Source organism: Alosa sapidissima, chromosome 22, assembly GCF_018492685.1.
Source record: "Alosa sapidissima isolate fAloSap1 chromosome 22, fAloSap1.pri, whole genome shotgun sequence".
Lineage (NCBI taxonomy): Eukaryota > Metazoa > Chordata > Actinopteri > Clupeiformes > Clupeidae > Alosa > Alosa sapidissima.
In genome coordinates, this window is record NC_055978.1 from 15,815,965 (window position 1) to 15,835,753 (window position 19,789).

General features: G+C 41.1%; 1 protein-coding gene across 2 annotated transcripts; it reads left to right on the top strand.

The window, feature by feature from the left end:
- Window positions 1-4,579: 4,579 nt before the first annotated feature.
- Window positions 4,580-19,547, top strand: slc15a1b (solute carrier family 15 member 1b). 2 transcript variants are annotated; one of them, XM_042079172.1, is made up of 24 exons: window positions 4,580-4,734; window positions 6,500-6,556; window positions 7,599-7,636; window positions 7,958-8,042; window positions 8,173-8,314; window positions 9,639-9,758; window positions 9,890-9,989; window positions 10,616-10,706; window positions 11,097-11,180; window positions 11,365-11,447; window positions 11,918-12,004; window positions 12,213-12,302; window positions 12,636-12,680; window positions 13,044-13,076; window positions 13,296-13,384; window positions 14,087-14,168; window positions 14,283-14,399; window positions 14,743-14,871; window positions 15,307-15,353; window positions 15,563-15,670; window positions 16,122-16,236; window positions 17,418-17,558; window positions 17,860-17,967; window positions 18,617-19,547. In XM_042079172.1, exons 2-24 carry the CDS (start codon window positions 6,550-6,552, stop codon window positions 18,845-18,847), a joined length of 2,172 nt encoding a protein of 723 aa, XP_041935106.1. In that variant the 5' UTR covers window positions 4,580-4,734; window positions 6,500-6,549; the 3' UTR covers window positions 18,848-19,547. The 2 variants fall into 2 exon arrangements, with proteins under 2 accessions (XP_041935106.1, XP_041935108.1); XM_042079174.1 differs by lacking the exon at window positions 6,500-6,556.
- Window positions 19,548-19,789: the final 242 nt, after the last annotated feature.

Below are 19,789 nucleotides of genomic sequence, written 5' to 3' on the forward strand. Positions count from 1 at the left end.
CTGTGGTGTTTTACTGTGTGTCCTGGTTGCTCTCGTTTATTGCCAGATGTGATGCCTAATATGACATGGTACTGTAATGTGCAATGTTAAGGTCCACCTTTAAAGTAGCACAATGTAGGAAATCCCCTTGTCAATTTGCAACATACTGGGTACCCATTTAGCACTAAGGGGGTAACCAATGAAGGGTTGACTACTGATCAGAACAATGTTACATAGTGCGATACCAGGCGTTCATCAGTATTGGCAGAGATGCAGTTCTGCCTAATATAAGAATCATCCAAATGAATTTGAAGCCATTATTATTTTAAAGTTAAACTAGATGTACCGCATAGCGGTACAAAATATGACCGCCGCTCAGTCCTGTACATCCATTCCGCGAAAATAAATCACACTTCAATTTGTCTCCATCTTTTACTCCATCCCCCACTCTTGAAACTTTTGTGTATGCTTGTTTGGCATGCCTGAGTGTGTGTGTGCGGCTGCACAGAAAGTAGCCTACTTGTGCTGAAAAGGTGAATAGATTGTAGAATAGCCAAAGAAGATGTAGCATTGTTATAAAACCTTTAAAATCTCTAAACAATCACAAGTAGGGCAGGTCATCACAGTTCATCCATTGCAACTGGATTGATGAAAGGTCACTTACACCTGTAGGCTACATTGTATTTGGGAAAAGCAAAAGGTATCAGCATAATGTTATTATTATTATTATTTTTTTTTTTTATGTATTTATAAACAAAAACATCTCTGTCAGTTCCATGCCGTTTTCAACAGCTATCAAAAACAAAGGTCATTTTTGGATGGATGGATTTTTTGTGAATATTTCTTCTTCTACATAAGATTTTAGTCATCTTTAGTTCATGTAATACTTTATTGTCAATGCACAAATTAAGTAACAGTAGTCTGAAACGTTATTGTTAATGCACAAATTAAGTAACAGTAGTCTGAAACGAAATGCTGTTTTACATCTAACCAGTGGTGCAAATAACTGACATGTCCAAATGGGCCTTGATGAAATGCGTCGCTAGACTGTTCATACACATTTTAACGGGCCAAAGTTGAAGAGCTTTTGTCCGTTATTGTTCGTGCAAATATAGGCTGATTCATGTTCCCTTGCATTGTGTAACTGAGGTCCATGGCTAGTCTGGCTTTCATCAGACCAAGCTCAATCTTTTAAGAAATCAAAAAATAAATAGCGGGCAGATCAGGCTGGGTTCACCCAGCCTAGTCCATAGGCACCCGATATTGTTTAATTTTCAGATTGAGATATACACGCTCTGGCTATTCTAAATGCAAAAATGCATTAGGGAGTTATGACAAAACTGTAACTAACAAACTAGATCCTAATAGAAAGCGGTTAGCTTCCCTAAGCTACAGGTAGGATTATAAGGTAGGCCTATTTACAACATAAATTGTCAATAGGCTATGCTGGCGACACAAATAAAATCTCCTTTGGAAACCAATGGCTTACGACTTACAGTATCAAGCGGACTTAAACTGCCATATCGTGGCGAAAAGTCGTAATAACATTCACGCAGTTCCATGAGTCAAGGAAAGCGCAAATGAAGTAGCCACTTCTAAATGGGACCCACTACACAGTAGCTTAAGGTGTGTTGCTAAAGCAGCCATAATGAAATGAAGGTGTCATTGTTTGGATACTTCACACACACGTGCTTTTTAATTTCACAGACTACAACTACCAAGCTGGAATCAAAGCACATCGATTCCCCTCTCACACCCTGCACGCACTTAAAACAAAATAAACAGGCGTCTCAGTCTCACGCATGTATAGGCAAAAATGTATCAGACCGGTGTAACGTTGGTAAATCTTCCATTGCACAGAATGATTTTGTAGCACGTGCAATAAATGACACTCGAAAGATACAAACAGTGCTGTTATCAATTTGCTTGGTATAACCGCATTTATAGTTTTCTACAAATGCGCTAACGGTAACATTACCTAGGTCCTTATTGATATTACAAGATTAACGTACCTGCAGTAAAAACCAAGCATGTCCGATAAACATCCTCACTTCATCCTCACTTACACTTCATGTGAACATCGTCCTGTCCTTATTAGATGTTCGCTGCGGTAAATTACAGTCTTTGTAGGAAGTGTCCATTATTTTTTCAACCCACTTTTAACTTCCAAAAAAATTACGTCTCACTGCAACGATGCGCCATCTAGTGGACAAACGACTACTTATCGCCAATACTGAAAATGCAGCCATGATGATGATGATGAATATTTTGGCTTTCTTTTGATCCTATTGAATTTGTAATTATGTATCGGCCGTTCTAATACCGATAGTATGTGGGTGCCTGTGTGTGTGCATGTTTATATGTGTGCACCGCCATTTACAGGCCAATGAGTGTACAGTCACTAAATGTACACATAACCTATTTTTTTTAGCCCCCCCCATGGATGAAATTCTACGAAACTTGGCATACCCCCAGAGAATGCCAGGTCAATCATACACATAAAATTTGGTGCAGTTCTGAACATCTTAACTGAAGATAGGGGCGATTAAAGCAGAATAATATTGCATTTTCATTTTTGACCGGGGCGGGGGGGGGGGGGCAAATCACAAATGAGTGATTATGAGCCAGGTTGATGTGGGCCCTTGAGACCAACATACCATAAAAGATTCACAGAGAACTGTGTCTGCCCTACCCTCCTTTCGGGGGGTCCAGTCCAGCGGGGGGGCTGCAGATCAAAACGAAAAACGATGGATCCATGTGGGGTTACATGCCCACCAAGTTTTGTGTACCCCGGTCTTTCAGTGTCCCGGGAATCCTTGTTGGTGTACGTCACTAAATGTACACATAAATTATTTTATTGTAAGGCCCCCCATGAACGAAAGTACACAAAACTTGGCATGCATTCAGAGGGTGTCATAATGATCCTACACTTTTAATTTCGTGCAGTTTTGACCTTGTCAGCCAGAGATATTGAGATGAAAACACCTAATTTTTTGCTTTTTAATTTTTAACTAGGTGGCGCTATACATGAAATAAGTGGTAATGGGATGGGTTGACATGCCCCCTTAAGACCAACATACAAAAAAAAGGTGGACCTCCTAGGCCCTACGGTTCTCGAGATATTCACAGAAAACTGTCTCCGGCCACCTACAGGCCAGTTGGTGTATAGTAACATAAATTAATTTATTGTGTGGCCCCCCATGAACGGAATTCCACAAAACTTGGCGTGCATACAGAGGGTGTCATAATGATCCTACACTTCCAATTTCGTGCAGTTTTGACTATGTTAGGTCACAGATACCTTCAATTACACCACCTCATTTTTACTTTTTTGTGTTTAACTAGGTGGCGCTATACATGAAATGAGTGGTTATGGAATGGGTTGACATGGCCCCTTGAGATCAACATACAAAAAAAAATGGTCCTCCTAAACTCTACGGTTTTCGAGATATTCACAGAAAACTGTGTCTGCCCTACCCTCCTTTCGGGGGGTCCAATTCAGCGGGGGGGCTACAGATCAAAACGAAAAACGATGGTTCCATGCTATCCATGTGGGGTTACATGTCCACCAAGTTTCGTGTACCCCGGTCTTTCAGTGTCCCGGGAATCATTGACGGAAATTTGGGCATGCGAAAAAGAAAAAAAAAAAAAAAAAAGAAAAATTAAAAAAAAAGAGAAAAAAAAAATAAATCTGACTAAACCTATATGACCGCCGCTTCGCTGCACGGCGGTCATAATAACCACATTGTGTTTCAATTAGGTTCAGCTTATTGTTCTGGGTGAAAAAAGGATAACCTACAACAATGTAATGAACAGTGGAAGGTCAAATGTTTTAGTCATTCCCTTGTGATCTGTGCACAGTTTCAACTCTCCTTACACAGTCGTTATCAGTCATCCCGCAGATGTGTCTTATGCAGAATAACAAAGTGCTTCACTGTCAGTAAAAGTCCACTGAAACTTGGCAGCAGCTCACCTCCTTTGACTTTAATGGCCTTCAGCTCTGTGAACTTTGATTTATGGACAGTCTCTGCTAATCATGCGCTTTATTGGCACAATCAAACATCAAGTGTTTATTTGTCACATGTAATTTATTATGTAATAGTCTTACTATTGTAAAAGGAACAGATTGATCCGTTTTTCAGTGGCCAAGCACATGAATATACTGTAGTATATAAATGCTGTCTGTCTGCATTTATAGTTGATATCAGTCAGAGTCAGTGTCTTAGTGTGAGGAGCACTAATCACTGATGATCACCACTATTTGAATCATACGTATAGTACACACACAGTTACTGCAATATATACAATATATGTATCTTTTGCTAATAATAATATTTCAGGAAAATGCAGTCATCAATCTGACTAATCCTTCAGATCAGCGGCCGCTGACCATGAGAGTGTCAGTTTGTGTTCTTTTCTGTCGGCCAGTGTTGCTGAGAAACACAGGTCTGATGACCTTACAGCATCAGAGCACACTGCTTGTTTGCGCCTGGTGTTTTGGATGTGCTTAGAGAGAATGAGGGATGCTGACACCGGGGAAAGCTACAGTGTGTGTACGTATGTGTGTGTGTGTGTGTGACAGTATGTGTGAGCTAAAAAGGACACCTTAATCCTGGCCCCCTGTCAATCAGACACACATGCACACGCGCACAAACACACTCACAAACACATTGAGAGAAACCATGGAGTATAGTAGTTTGTAAGCGTGGGCTTCTCCAAACAGCTGCGAGGATTGCTAAGCACTAGGTCTCTAATGTGAGTGTGTTTTTTTGGTTTTTGATACATAAGGTATGAGCTACAAGTAAACATATGCACTGAGTTTAGTTTTTTACTGCACTGTGTACAATTTCAGAGCTTATATTAAAGTGTGAAGTAAAGACAAGTAGGAGTATATTGTTTGTTTACACTGGGGCTGAAACTAAAGCATGCTGATGCTGTTTGAAACAGGTTACAGGTTAGCTACCTTCAGCACTCATGTTTACAGTAGGTATATAGTGTACAGTGTGAAACATCTGGTTCATCTGTGTAAAAAAAAAAAAAAAAACTGATCCATGTCTGTCCGCATCATGAGAGAGAGAGAGATTCAGTACATTTGCAACAGCCCATATGAGTGTAGATTAGAAATGTCCTTATTGGTTATGATCTGTATGAGTTTGGCACAGTCTTGCTTCTTAACAATACATGCTGCAGTCAGTGATCCATTGACGGCTATGTTGTCCACATGTTACTATTATGTGTTCATTTCATAGAGTACATAGAGTACATAGAGTACATAGAGTTCAGGCAGCTTAGTTAGAAAGTAGCCTATGAAACAGAAAACGTGCTGATATCAGTAGTGATTGATGTCTGATACAGCGTGGATGCCAGAAGTGGCTAGTGGCCCACCTGATGACATTTTGGGTAGAGTGAGGGCATGAAAGGTGATCGGGTAGTCATTGATAAAGTGTGGAGGAGTGGCGAGTTTGGCAGCAGGCCTGTTCCAGTGGCTGAGCAATAATTGACATGTGAGGTCTATCTGTTCTCCTAGAGCTGCTGAATCACATTAAGCGTGCCTGGAGAGATGTGCTATGAGTTAGTGTATGCTTTTGATTCTGAGACTAAAAAGAAATGGTTTTGACAATAAGGTTTAACTGTCCCCAAAATATTATAAATGAATTATTATGCAAGTGATTTTTTTGTTGTATCCATAGAGGTCTTGTAGTGATGTAGTAGAGTCTTCTTTGTAGTGATTATTTTTGGAAGAACACTAGGTACTAGTGATCACACTGTACCAATAGTTAGTTACTCATAGTTCATTATATGATTACTGTACTGTATGACTATTTGGATAAATGTGATTCCCAAATGACTAAATCGTCATGTGAAAATTGTGAACCTTTACAGTAGGTGATGCAAACAGACAAGCGTCCTAAAATAGCATCCCTTTCTTTCTACAGAGCATATTAACCATTTTACTGTAGTATCTTTTATTGTAGTATACAAGTCATAATGTCTTAACTTATTCATTAGTAGCTTATTAATTAATCGAATATGGAATGTTGAAGAGAGCTGCAGGAGAAATAAAGGGGAAATGCCAGCAACATTACTCCTGGAGATATTATCTGCTAAAATCTACTTACTGTACTTTCTTACTTCTTAATAGCTGATTAACAGACAAATCAGCAGTTGTTTTGTTTCATTGTTAATTACTGATAAACACACACACTCACACACACACACACAAACACACACACACCTCTCCCTCTCACCCACATGCTGTTCAGCCCATCCACGTTCACAGACATGCCTGTCGTAAACGGAGGGCCGCACTCTGCTGAAGGGGATGCTGTAAGGCGCGTTGGTCTGAACACAGGTTATAAAGTCCCCCCTTCACCTCTCCTGAGTGTCAGTAGTGATTTGCCTGCTACTTGAGTGTGTGTGTGGGAGTTTGTTTGTGGGAGGGAGAGAGAGCGAGACAAAAGCATTATCAGTCATCCAGTGCGTGTGTGTGAGTCTCTCTGTGTGTGTGTGCCTTGTTAAGGATATTGCTAAAGAGAATACCTAGAGCCGTCCCAAGACTAAACTGAGACCATGGCAGGTGAGTTGGGTTTTGGTTTGTGCACTAATTCCCATTGATGCTGTCTTATAAACATTTTTCACTTTAGTGTATTTTTAAGAGGACTTTATGAAAATTAAAACAATTCCAATATAGTTTCAAATTTGCTCTTGTGCCTCTGGAAAGTTCATTAATGTGTGCTGCCATAGAACTGAAACGAGTTAAAGATAATTGCTATTGGGTGTAGTAGAAAAACAGTAACATAGCATCATCATTTGTTCATGTTTCCATGTTATTGTGTTATTCTTGTGTAAAAAATGATAAATCGTGCATTTGGCAAATTCAGTATGGCCATCATGGTAAACTTGTTGTGAACTGTCTACCATTATGGTGTTGTGTAGTAACGACGCGCGTATCTACCAATGAGGACATGTCCTCTGTATTTTTTGTTCAGGTTTCATTTCATTTATTAAGTGAAAATAGAACTGATGAGACAAATATCACTGAACCACAGAGTCATGTGCCGCATAGTTGCAGCTACAATCTGACTTCTCAAAACGAGACCACAGTGTGGAAATCGCAGAGTTTGAAGTAACGGAATTAGACTACCAGTGTGATGCAGTTGTAGCCTTTAGTAGGTTAGTCTAGGCCCTATTGGTTATAGTTCAACAGTTCGCATCCCCCATTATCAGGGATGGATTACTGAATATGAAGTCTCAATCTGTCCATTTTCCACAAAACTCACCAGAAGTCATCATTTAAGATGTTATTTTTCCTTGTTATTTGACCTCAGTATTTGAAAAACTCTGGCTACGGCCCGGTAGTAACTTTTCATATTTCCTTAGTCAGATCATTGGGAAAGCAATCAAAATATAAAAATTGTACATTGTTGTGATTTTAGTTGTGAATTGCATCATGGATGTTGAGGCAAATTATTCTCTTTACCTGTCAGACAAAGCAGACAAAGTACATGTGAGCTCTAAAACTCCACGTTTTTAGAGTGGGATTGATCATGAGTATAACGCAAGGGTAATGGTGCACTTTTGGGGATGTTTAATTAAATCCTCATGTCCTCCTCTCTCAGACAAGGAGATGGGCATGGAGACTAAGAAGAAAAAGAGTGTAAGTCACCATTCTGCAAGCACATACTCTACTCTGTTACCTAAATAAACACGACACATTATGCTACACATCAATTTATGCTACTTACACTACATTACACTACTCTGCAGTTCATACTGTGTATCAAAACTCTACACACAACTCATCAAAATGCGATATAATGAATTAGAAATAAAAAAATACCAAAGCGACTTTCACACGTGGCTATATATTTACTGGCAAAGGTATTCACCATGCTGAGAATGTAGAATGCATTTCAAACATGAACAGTTCTGAACAGACTTTAATGAGATGTTGCCCCCCCCCTCTCTCTCTGAACAGGTGGAAGTCTGTGGTTATCCACTCAGTATTTTCTTCATTGTGGTGAATGAGTTCTGTGAAAGATTCTCCTACTATGGGATGCGAGGTAAACCTCAGACTCTATTCCCCCATACCCTTTCACACAACAAAAATCTGCTCCTATTGTTTCTGCATCTGTCGTCCTCCACAGCCTAATCTCTCTCTCTCTCTCCTCTCTCTCTCTTTCTGTCACTCAGCTGTGTTGGTTTTGTACTTCACCTATTTCTTGCGCTGGGATGAGAACACAGCCATCTCCATCTACCACACCTTCGTGGCTCTGTGCTACCTGTCACCCATCCTCGGGGCCATCGTCGCCGACTCCTGGCTGGGCAAGTTCAAGTGAGTGCCGGTCAGACACTGAATGAAGGATTACTCCCTTCAATTCTTAGCGTCCATCTCTGAAGTGAAGTGAGCATACACACGGAGAACAGAGAGAGGACCATGAGGGGCAATTCACTGGTTATGACAGAAAGTGCGCTGGATTACAGTAGAGTCACAGACTTTTCCAAAGGACAAAGGCTGTTAGTGGATTAGTCATGGACTTTACCTTTAAAAGGGCAGATATGGCTGTGTGTGAGGGTGTTTACACAAACCAGGTGGTTTATGACTTGCGCTTGTGGCAAAAGCTTTCAAGCATTCATTCGACTTGTGTGAATAGGGCTTGTTTTATGTTGAGATATCAGAAATAAAGAAATGAATCATTTTCCAGTGCCAGAATGCACTTAGCTTTTCCCACCGCATTTAATTCTGATTATGACCCTCATCACTCTTTTCAACAAGGGCTTGTGCATCTCTCTCAGCTAACATCTCCTTACCATTACCACTGGCTAAACAGCCTCATAAAAGAATACTTACATTTGCCACTATACTGTACAACTTCTAAGTCACGCTGCATGCTGTGTCCTGTGTGCTGTGTGGACTGTGGGGCAATTCCATGGAAAATCATGTTTTTTGTAACATCCATAACGCCAATAAAATGTGATGGTATGGTATGATGTGAATGATTACATGAATGTTATCATTCACATCATACAAATGGCGAGTCATTTCACTGGTGTTATGGATGTGACAAAAAGTACATTTTCCGTGGAATTGCCCTGTGACAGAATGGACAGGGTCAGGAGAAATAATGTTGACGATTGCTTCTGATGCGTATTGTTGTGTAGCAGCTGTTGTGTAATGAATCATGATGCATCACGGCTCTGAACATGATGATGTGTCATACACACATCGGCACTGGAGACAAAACTCTTGCTTGTTTTATGCCATGTGTTTTAGTGGTGTAATGTAGTGAGGTGTGTAGTGCTGTGTAGTGAGGTTCCCTTCACTGTAAAGTGCTTAGATCACCTAGAAAAGGGCTGTGCAACTGTAGCATGTTGTTGTTGTTGTTGTTGTTGTTGTTGTAAAATAAATGGTAAGGCAATAATTCCAATAAAGCAACTTTATAATGTAACTGGGGAACATCTCATTACAGTGTAAACAGTATAAATGATTGGTCTCATCACAGCAAAAAACATGTTGGCTATGTGTCTGTTCAGTTTTTATACTGTATGCATATCTGAAACCATCATGTCTCTCTCTCTCTCTCTCTCTCTCTCTCTCTCTCTCTCTCTCTCTCTCTCTCTCTCTCTCTCTCTCTCTCTCTCTCTCTCTCTCTCACCAGGACAATTATCTATCTGTCCATTGTGTACACCCTTGGCCAGGCCGTCTTGGCTGTCAGTGCCATTCATGACCTCACTGACAATAACAGGGATGGCATACCGGACAACCTCACCTTACACGTGTGAGTTTGATTTTCCACTCTCTCTGGGCAAACAACTCAACATGATTTTTTTATTATTTTTTTTTTATGTTGAAAGCATGAACTCTCTTGTGTTTATCTAAAACGCGGTGGTGTCATCTTCCATCTCACAGGGCCCTGTCTATGGTTGGACTGGCGCTCATCGCTCTGGGCACGGGAGGAATCAAGCCCTGTGTGGCTGCTTTTGGTGGGGATCAGTTTGATGACAGCCAGGTTAGACCATAAATCTCACACACACACACACACACACACACACACATGATGATTGGCATGATTGGCAATGATTGGTTATGATTGGCAATTGGACCCTTTTATGGAGGTAATAGCCTGAACATTTTCTAGAAACTGTAAACATATAGGCAAAAGAAAATTATTAACACCGTACGTGACACAGATGTTCTATAATAATCTATAATATGTGAAATTAAGTCAATAAAATGATGGGTGAATGACATATATCGTCAAAAAATCTATCCAATCCTGCAGTATTTGCATCCTACTGATAGACACAATTTGTTGTGTCATCATAAATGACCTTATCAGCTACCAAGGTCGTAGCACAGGTGAAGAAGTGACAGAGGCCAGTGGTAGAGGTGATAAGAGAACAGAATGGACACACACACACACACACACACACACACACACACACACACACACACACACACACACACACACACACACACACACACACACACACACACACACCCTATCTGACAGACTGACACAGCAAGATGAGAGGTCAAAGGTTGCATGGGCTCTGATAAGCATAGATGATGACTGTGCATAAGCATTAATGAGTGTGTGTGTGTGTGTGTGTGTGTGTGTGTGTGTGTGTGTAGGAGAAGCAGAGGAGCACATTTTTCTCCATCTTCTACCTGTCAATCAATGCTGGCAGTCTGCTCTCCACTATCATCACTCCAATTCTCAGAGGTGAGTGTGTGTTTGTGTGTGTGTGTGTGTGTGTGTGTGAGAGAGAGAGTGTGTGTGTTTGTGTGTGTGTGTGTGTGTGTGTGTGTGTGAGTGTTAGTGTGTGTGTGTGAGTGTTAGTGTGTGTGTGTGTGTGTGTGTGTGTGTGTGTGTGTGTGTGTGTGTGTGTGTGTGTGTGTGTGTGTGTGTGTGTGTGTGTGTGTGTGTGTGTGTGTGTGTGTGTTGCCTCAGTGTGCCTCACATGTGCACTGTCTACATTCTGACTTACTGAGTATATTTGCATATGCTTATTGTATGTGTGTGTGTGTTTGTGCGTGTGTGTGTGTGTGTGTGTGTGCGTGTGTGCGTGCGTGTGTGTGTGCGTGTGTGCGTGTGTGTGTGTGTCGTCTACAGCCCAGGAGTGTGGAATCCACACCGTGCAGAAATGCTACCCTCTGGCCTTTGGAGTTCCTGCCGCTCTCATGATGGTTGCCCTCAGTGAGTTACAAAAACTTCAGGCACTGTCATCACACACACACACACACACACACACACACACACACACACACACACACACACACACACACATCTACAAAAACAAACACTCACACAATAAATCCATCACACTGAGCAAGCGTAATCAGTATGTTTGTGTGTTTTTTGTTGTTGTTTTTTTTTACAGTTGTCTTCATTGTGGGGAGCAAGATGTACATCAAGGTAGACCCCAAAGGAAACATCATGTTGGAGGTCTGCAAGTGCATTGGGGTAAGCATGACTGTGTGCTGTGTGTAAATCTGTAGGATTCGGGTTGTCTTGAACACAGCCACACACCACTCTTCCATTGCCTTGCATATTATTTATACAGCACCACACGTGGTGCAAAGTGGTATTACAAGAGAGCCGACCCAGCACTAGCTGGTTTGCAGTTAAGTGCAGTTGAGTGAATATCTGAGCAACACAGAGCATAGGCATTTTTGATGTTACGTCAAAACGGTTGTCTCTTCACACGGGTCATTTTTTAACGTTTTAAACAAAACAAAAACTAATTTAAATTAAGCGTAGCGTATCCACCCGAAAATACATGGAGAAAATGGTTTCTCTGGTAATATAAATAAATATATATTATGCATAAAATGGTCTGGGTTGAGACATGGAAGAGAGAGTGTAAGGAGGCGTTCTATGTTCTTGTGATGTTGAGTGTACTGAGTTCTATCTCTGTGCCTGTCTGATTGTAGTTCGCCCTCAAGAACCGCTTCAAGCACCGCAGCAGCCAGTACCCCAGCAGGGAACACTGGATGGACTGGGCTGAGGACAAATATGGAGTATGTACACACACACACACACACACACACACACACACACACACACACACACACACACACACACTTATGCACATACAGTATGAACTTGACAATCAGTACGATCACACCCAGGCAAGTGACTTTGGAACCAACTAAACATATCGCCTGTCACACAGAGTTGTTTCATAGCAGAAGAAAGAGTAAATATGATTGTTTTTCATGTCCTCAGAAACTGCTGATTGCACAAATCAAGATGGTGCTGAAGGTGTTGTTCCTCTACATCCCCCTGCCTATGTTCTGGGCGCTGTTTGACCAGCAGGTCAGTGTGTGTGTGTGTGTGTGTGTGTGTGTGTGTGTGTGTGTGTGTATGTGTATGTGAGACAGATAGAGAGATAAGTTATGAAAACAATGGGAGAAAGACAAAAAGAAAGGGGGAAAAAAGAAAGGCTAAGAAAAAAATGAATGAAATGAAGGAAGAAAAAGTGTGTGTGTGTGTGTGTGTGTGTGTGTGTGTGTGTGTGTGTGTAAGAGACAGAGATAAAAAGACAGAAACAGGAAGACAAAGAAAGAAATAGACAGATAGAAAGAAAGAGAAAGAAGTCTGCTGATGCAGCTGATGTGTCATTGTGGTGATGTATGGCCTTCTCCCCAGGGCTCCAGGTGGACTCTCCAGGCCACCACTATGGACGGAAACTTTGTAAGTGCCCATGGAGTTGCAATACTCATTGAACACACATCATTTACACACAGTACTGACCATTTAGCCATGTTCAACACTGTGCATCATTTACACACAGTACTACTGACCATTTAGCCATGCATATTCAACACTGTGCATCATTTACACACAGCACCATATAGTCATGTTCAACACTGTGCATCATTTACACACAGTACTGACCACATAGTCATGTTCAACACTGTGCATCATTTACACACAGTACTGACCATATAGTCATGTTCAACACTGTGCATCATTTACACACAGTACTGATCATATATCCATGTTCATGTGTCCTTGCTTGACTCTTTGTTTTTTCTTTCTGTTTCCTGTTTACAGGGTTTGCTCGTCATTCAGCCTGATCAGATGCAGGTGAGAAGCGCACCTGGTCACATGGGCCACAGGAGTCCATCAGCTCGTCTACATGATGCCGATCACCATATGTGTCAAATAATCACCTTAACCGGGACTGATGGAAAAACTCTTTCCCCCCAAACCATCCCCTCATTCTTCCTTCCTCCGATTCCTTCTCTCTCTCTTTCCCCACCTGCCTCTCTCTCTCTCTCTCTTTCTCCCTGTCTTTCTCTCCAGATGATGAACCCCATCATGATCCTGATTATGGTGCCTATTGTGGACAGCTTGGTTTATCCCCTCATTAAGAAGTGTGGCCTCAACTTCACGTGAGTGCCTGGCCCGCACATGCACACTGGTGCACACACAGATTCAGACCTAGAGCATCACAATAGAACACAAATGGACTCCTGACCAGAGCGACGATAGCGCATGATTCAATTACAAATCACTGGAAGTGCAATGACATAAATTCACCAAATTCACACGGCGGCCATCTTTCTATGACGTCATGCTCAGGGTGGGAATCCTCTGGGGAAGTCCAAACAAATAACTCAAAAACTGTCAGCTGTCCGTTGTTTGTGATTAGCCCAATTATGCCAAGATGCTCCAAAAACCTAACCTATCTACCAGCCTTGACAGATTTTATAATAAGTATGTCACCATGACGACGATAAAAAAAGACACCTCCACCATGGGTAGGAAAAGGTTTAATGTAAACAAACTAATGTCTCCATCCACTGAATGGGACTATGGGAGCACTTTCATTGTAAGGTGTGTAAGATCAGACGGTACAACACACAACACTGTTAGCCCTTCAGAACGTTTTTTGTTTGTGCTAGTTAGATCTTAGGCACCAGGCCCGTGTCCATCCTGTGGGTCAAATAGGATTGTAGACTTGATACCTTTTCCTGGACAGGGAAAATTGTGAACGTCTTGGTACTGTGAGTAAATTGGAATGTGTGTGTGTGTGTGTGTGTGTGTGTGTGTGTGTGTGTGTGTGTGTGTGTGTGTGTGTGTGTGTTTCATAGGCCCTTGAAAAGGATGACTGTTGGCATGTTGATGGCAGGACTGGCCTTTGCTGCTGCTGGTGTTGTTCAGCTCCAGATAGATGTAAGACACACACTTAACACACTTGGATGAACACACATACACATACACACACACACACACACACACACACACAGCATCACATCCCTCTCACTCTTTTTTGTCTCTCCTCCACAGAACACTCTGCCTAAATTTCCTAGCGCCACCCAGAGTCAAGTGAAGCTCATCAACATGCAGAACAACCAGGTCACGGGCACCATCGAGGGGACTGCGTACACACTCCCAGCTTATGCTGTAAGTTTACACAGTCACACAGTGACACACTGACAATAGAGCACACACACACACACACACACACACACACACACACACACACACACACACACACACACACACACACACACACACACACACATATATATACTGTATATATACACCTGATCCCATTTACTGTCTTAGCAGGCATCAAAAAAAATTAATTCATGTTACATGTTCCATTTGTGTGTGTGTGTGTGTGTGTGTGTGTGTGTGTGTGTGTGTTAGTAAGCGTTAGTAAGCGTGACTGTATCTGTGAGTGGGGAGAGGTGGCATAAAAGGCTTGAACGTCTGACAGCTAACACCACTCTGCCCTCTTCAGGGTATGGAGGATTACATTACCACAGAGAAGGATATTGTTTTGGTAACTGTGAACTCTATGGCTACCAACATCAGCTTGGTTTCACACATGCGGCAGACTGTTCTCCTCTTCCCCACTGATGTACAGACAGTAAGTACAAACCAAGATACTACTATAAACTATTATCAAAAAGAATAAACTGTACAAAAATACTATATATACAGTATTTGTGTACAGTTTTTTTGAAGATAATATATATATATATATATATATATATACACATACTTGTAGATTAGTATAATGCACTGGAAATGTCTATGCTAAGTTACCTATCATGCTACTCCCTTATTCCACATGTATCATGATAAAAGCATACAAAGAAATAAACACATTCTCTTAGACAGAGAAAATTTACACGTTTGGAGGACTATTCCAAGTAACACTTGTGATTTTCAAAATTAATTGAATTATCCACTGAGAGTAACAGGAGGTTTAAAATCACTTGATAGGTTGTCAACAACTGTGTTGAATGCTTCTGCTAGAGTAGACAGACTAATGAAATATCTGCATGTCGTTTCTTGTCAGGTGAATGATTCAATGTCCAAGCCTCAAGAAGGAAAGAATGCCGTCAGGTCAGTAAGTCCTCCGTGTGTCACAGACAGACATCAGACCCTGACCTGTGCCACTGTCGAAGCGGCTACCTGTGTACTTACAAGAGACACAGTTGTCAATGTGAATCCATGACTTAAGAAAACAAACTAACAAACAAAAAGTTAGTGTTGCATTTACAGGACATACGGTTGTCATCGTCAGTTACAAATATTGCTTTCCACTGCTTTAGGTTTGTGAATGCCTTTAACAAGGGGCTTAATGTGTCTTGGAGTGGAGAAAGCCTCGGGTTCATCACAACCAATTCAATCTCCTCATACACCTTGGTGCCTCAGGGCAAGTAAGTGTGTTTAATGTCATTACTCTCCTCATTCATATTTTTATTAATTAATCTGTTCATAACACACTTATTCACTCATTCACTCAACTATTAACCTCACCCTTTTGCACCTTCTTTCAAACTCAATCACTCTCACTCCCTCATTCACTCACTCACACCATCACACAGTGATTTAGTCTGTTCACCCAGTTTGTTGATCACTTTTTCAGTCAGTCACTTACTCATGCACTTACTCACATGTCAGTGTTTCATGAAATACCATTAGCATAACATCACAGCTAATCCGAGAGTCTAAAGGGATGTCATGCTAGCCATGCTAGTCATGCCTATGTGACAGGCGAGGCTGGGTTGATTAGCTCCTGTTGCCTATTTGTATGTAAGATGGGTGACGCCCGTATCGGATAATAACATACTGCTAGGTTTCTCTGATCTATCTCTCTTGTCTCCTCAGTGTGGTATTCACCATATTAGATCAAACTGGTGCCACATGTGAAATGAGCCAAGACCTGAGTTTTGGCAGCTCTGTCACTTACACTATCCCCAGCACATTCAGCATCAGTGGTGCGGTAAGTCAGCCCTTAAGAAAAAGAACCATAATAATACTATAGAATATTTCTATATATATATTATACTTCTAAGATGTTCTGTAACACCTCTATAATATTCTTACCCTCTATAGTGTTCCTATAGTAGAGTCTTATATAGTATGATAGTCAGAGCCGGACAGTAACGGAGTACATTTACTTGAGTACAGTACTTTTTTACAATTTTGAGGGATCTGTACTTTACTCGAGTATCATTTTTGGGGAGTACTCATGACTTTACTCAAGTACATTTGAGAGGCAAATATTGTACTCTTTACTCCGCTACATTTCTATCCATAACTGTGAGTACCAGTTACTTCTTCTTCTAAAAAAAAGGAAAAATCTCAGAAACCCTCAATTTGTTGTTTCCCTCTCAAACGTGATTGGATTGTGCAGGCGCCACTGATTGGGACAGCCTATCAGCAATCACCTTCAGCTTTCCGCCAAAGTCAACTCCATGGTCAGATTTAGATAAGAGACGAAACCATGGACGAAACAATGGATGAAGACGCAGCAGGTCCATCCCGGGAATGTGCCAACCTGTGGCCCCACCTCGCCAGACTATTTCAACTTTCTGAACAAGTTAATGATAGTTTTCGCTTCAAGTGTTTCAATTACAAAATAGTATTTTGTATTTGAAATACATATTTTTTGAAATACATATTTCTCCAAGGTACTAACATTAACATTTTTCATAACTTGTAGGACGTTTCTGTACATAAATGTAAGCACTGTGGCAGTAGTAATACAATATTTAAAAAATGTAGGCTACTCTTGTGCTTTTGATACTCAAGTACTTTTAAAAACAAGTACTTCAGTACTTTTACTCAAGTAGGCATCTGACTGTTGTACTTGAGTAAAATTGAGCAAAGGTTATCTGTACTTTTACTCAAGTAATAAAGCTGTGTACTCTGTCCGCCTCTGATGATAGTATGTCCCAAAATTAGACTAGAGCAATGTGAAAGGTTAAAGGAAAATGCAAGTTTGAAGTTGAGGATTAGAGCTGTGTTTGCAGTATGCACTCGCACACTATTGTGCCCTAGGCCTGCATAGTGAATACCCACCATATAGTTATTCACTATTATAGTAGTGAATGAGTGGATGTCCATCTCTGAACACAACTTGGGATTTTTTTAGGCACCTCACCTAGTTGTCTTCCTCAGGAATGTGCGGCTTCGATCACCAAGACCATGGAGATTCAGCCCAACGTAATTCATATGGCCTGGCAGCTGCCACAATACTTCCTCATGACCGCAGGAGAGGTGGTGTTCTCCGTCACCGGTCTGGAGTTCTCCTACTCACAGGTAGGGGGAGACAAAGAGTTTAAAATGGCTTGACACATTCCAGTATAATACATTATGTTGCATTTAACAGACGTATGCATAGTCAAGAAAACACATATTAACGATAACAACTTAGAAGTGACAAATGGTCATACAATAAAATACTTAAAAGTGTGTAAATAAATAAAAGTGTGAGTAATTCAATACAAAACTAATGAAGTACTGTAGTGTAATATTTGTACCTGGGCAGAAACATGCTAATATCCCATAAACAGTGTTTTGGATTACCTGATCTGAGTGATTATTCTGATGCTCCCTCCAGGCCCCAAGCAATATGAAGTCTGTTCTCCAAGCTGGTTGGCTCTTGACTGTTGCCGTAGGCAACATCATTGTGTTGATCATAGCAGAGGCAGCAACCATCTCAGAAAAGGTAATGTCTGTTGAATGTAGTTGACTTCACTTCCTGTTTTGGTTTGACTGGGTCAGATCTTTCTCTGTATTTGTATGATCTTTCTCTGATCTGCCAGACGAGGACACAATGTGGTGTCATCTTCAGTGATGAGTGTTAATATTCAAATGAACTCATTTCGAATGTTTGCCTGAGATTTGCTCCGATGCAAGACATGCAAACTTTCTTTGGTTAAGCTGTTAGATATGGATGTGGATAAGAATATACAATTAAATATCAATTTGTTGGAGTTGTTATTCTTTTTTGATGGCTGTAGTCCACTCATCTCCATCACTGAGTAACCCTGAAAGCAGCACAATGTCATTCTTTTACCTTAACATAAAATGTTGATGCTACACTGACTTACATTAACGAGAATGAAGTCTCTGACATTGTTGATGTGCGGAAGCTAGGTCTGGTATTGCACTTTGTCACATTGTGATTGCGAGCATGACCCTTTTCATAGGTATTATTAGTCGAATTTGGTACCCCCTTATCACTAAATTGGTACCCAGTAGCCAACTTCAGAAATGGACGCAAAGGGGAATTTATACATTGTGTTACTTAAAGCCCTGTGAACTGTTAATGGCCTTCCCTGCCTGATTTCTTTCAATGGTCTCCTCCTTTGCAGTGGGCCGAGTACATTCTGTTCGCCTCCCTGCTGGTGGCTGTCTGCGTGGTCTTCTCCATCATGGCATACTTCTACACGTATGTGGACCCGGCCGAGATCGAGGCCCAATTCGTCGAGAAGGATCCGGAAGACAAGGACGAGAAGAAGAGAGGATCGCTGAGCAGCAGCAGCAGCAGCAGCAGCTCGGAAGGTGGCAAAGCAGAGGAGGACGTCCAACAAACCAAGATCTAAACCTCCTCCATCTCCTCTCTTCTTCCTCCCTCTACTCCTCTTCCTCCTACTGCTCATTCGCTTCCTACACTTTGATGTCCTCCTTTCCGCGTGTGGTATAGCTTGACAGAGTGGTCGGGAGGAGCCATGCTGGACAGAGATCTATGAAAAGGGACTGGGGGGTGCCACCCCTTGTGTTGGTGTGCGGGTCAGATTGACAACATTCGGCCATATTGTTCCCCGGTGCCTTTGTAAACTAACACATATTAATGCCTGGATCACAAAGGAGAAGAGCTATTTATCAAATTGAATATTATGAACTGATATTTAGCATTAACACAGTGAAAGACGGACATTGAGAAGATCTCTGGTAGATTTAGGGTTTTGAAAGTAGGGCAGCATGCATCCTGAGTGACAGGTTGTTAGAAAAAAGAAACGTTTAATTTAATATTGTAAATGTTTTGTAATTAATAATTTTGTACGACCATATTATTTTTGTTTCTTTCCGTTTCTTAATTGTATATTATTGTAAAGGGCATACACGAGACCCTTCCAACATCTTGTATGTTCCTGGTAGTGTTATTGGTTGGTTATTATTTTGCAGTGTTATTGTGTTTTTGTATTGTTCAACAGACCAAAGAACTACAGGTTAAAACACCTGAGGGCAAAAAGAATGTTTCGTGAGCAAGCACTTCAAATAAAGATTACGACTCAGATACAACTTTATGGTCCTCGTTTGAATTATTCATCAATGCTCACAATACAATACAGAATATAAGCAGACATCTGTTCAAGGACATAAATCATTGAGCCCCATGAAGTTATGCTTGATGGTCTTTTGAGACTTCAAGGCAGCCATAAATGCCATACCTAACCCTAACCATAGCTTAACCCTAATGCCTTCCAGGCAGCACTGCCTTGAAGTCGACGGTTGTGGCTGGAAAAAAAAAAACATATACCTGG

Coding starts and splice junctions, on each gene's coding strand:
- slc15a1b (XM_042079172.1), top strand. Junction 11,181..11,364: donor TCTCATGATGGTTGCCCTCA/GTGAGTTACAAA, acceptor TTTTTTTTACAG/TTGTCTTCATTGTGGGGAGC. Junction 17,559..17,859: donor TGGAGTTCTCCTACTCACAG/GTAGGGGGAGAC, acceptor TGCTCCCTCCAG/GCCCCAAGCAATATGAAGTC.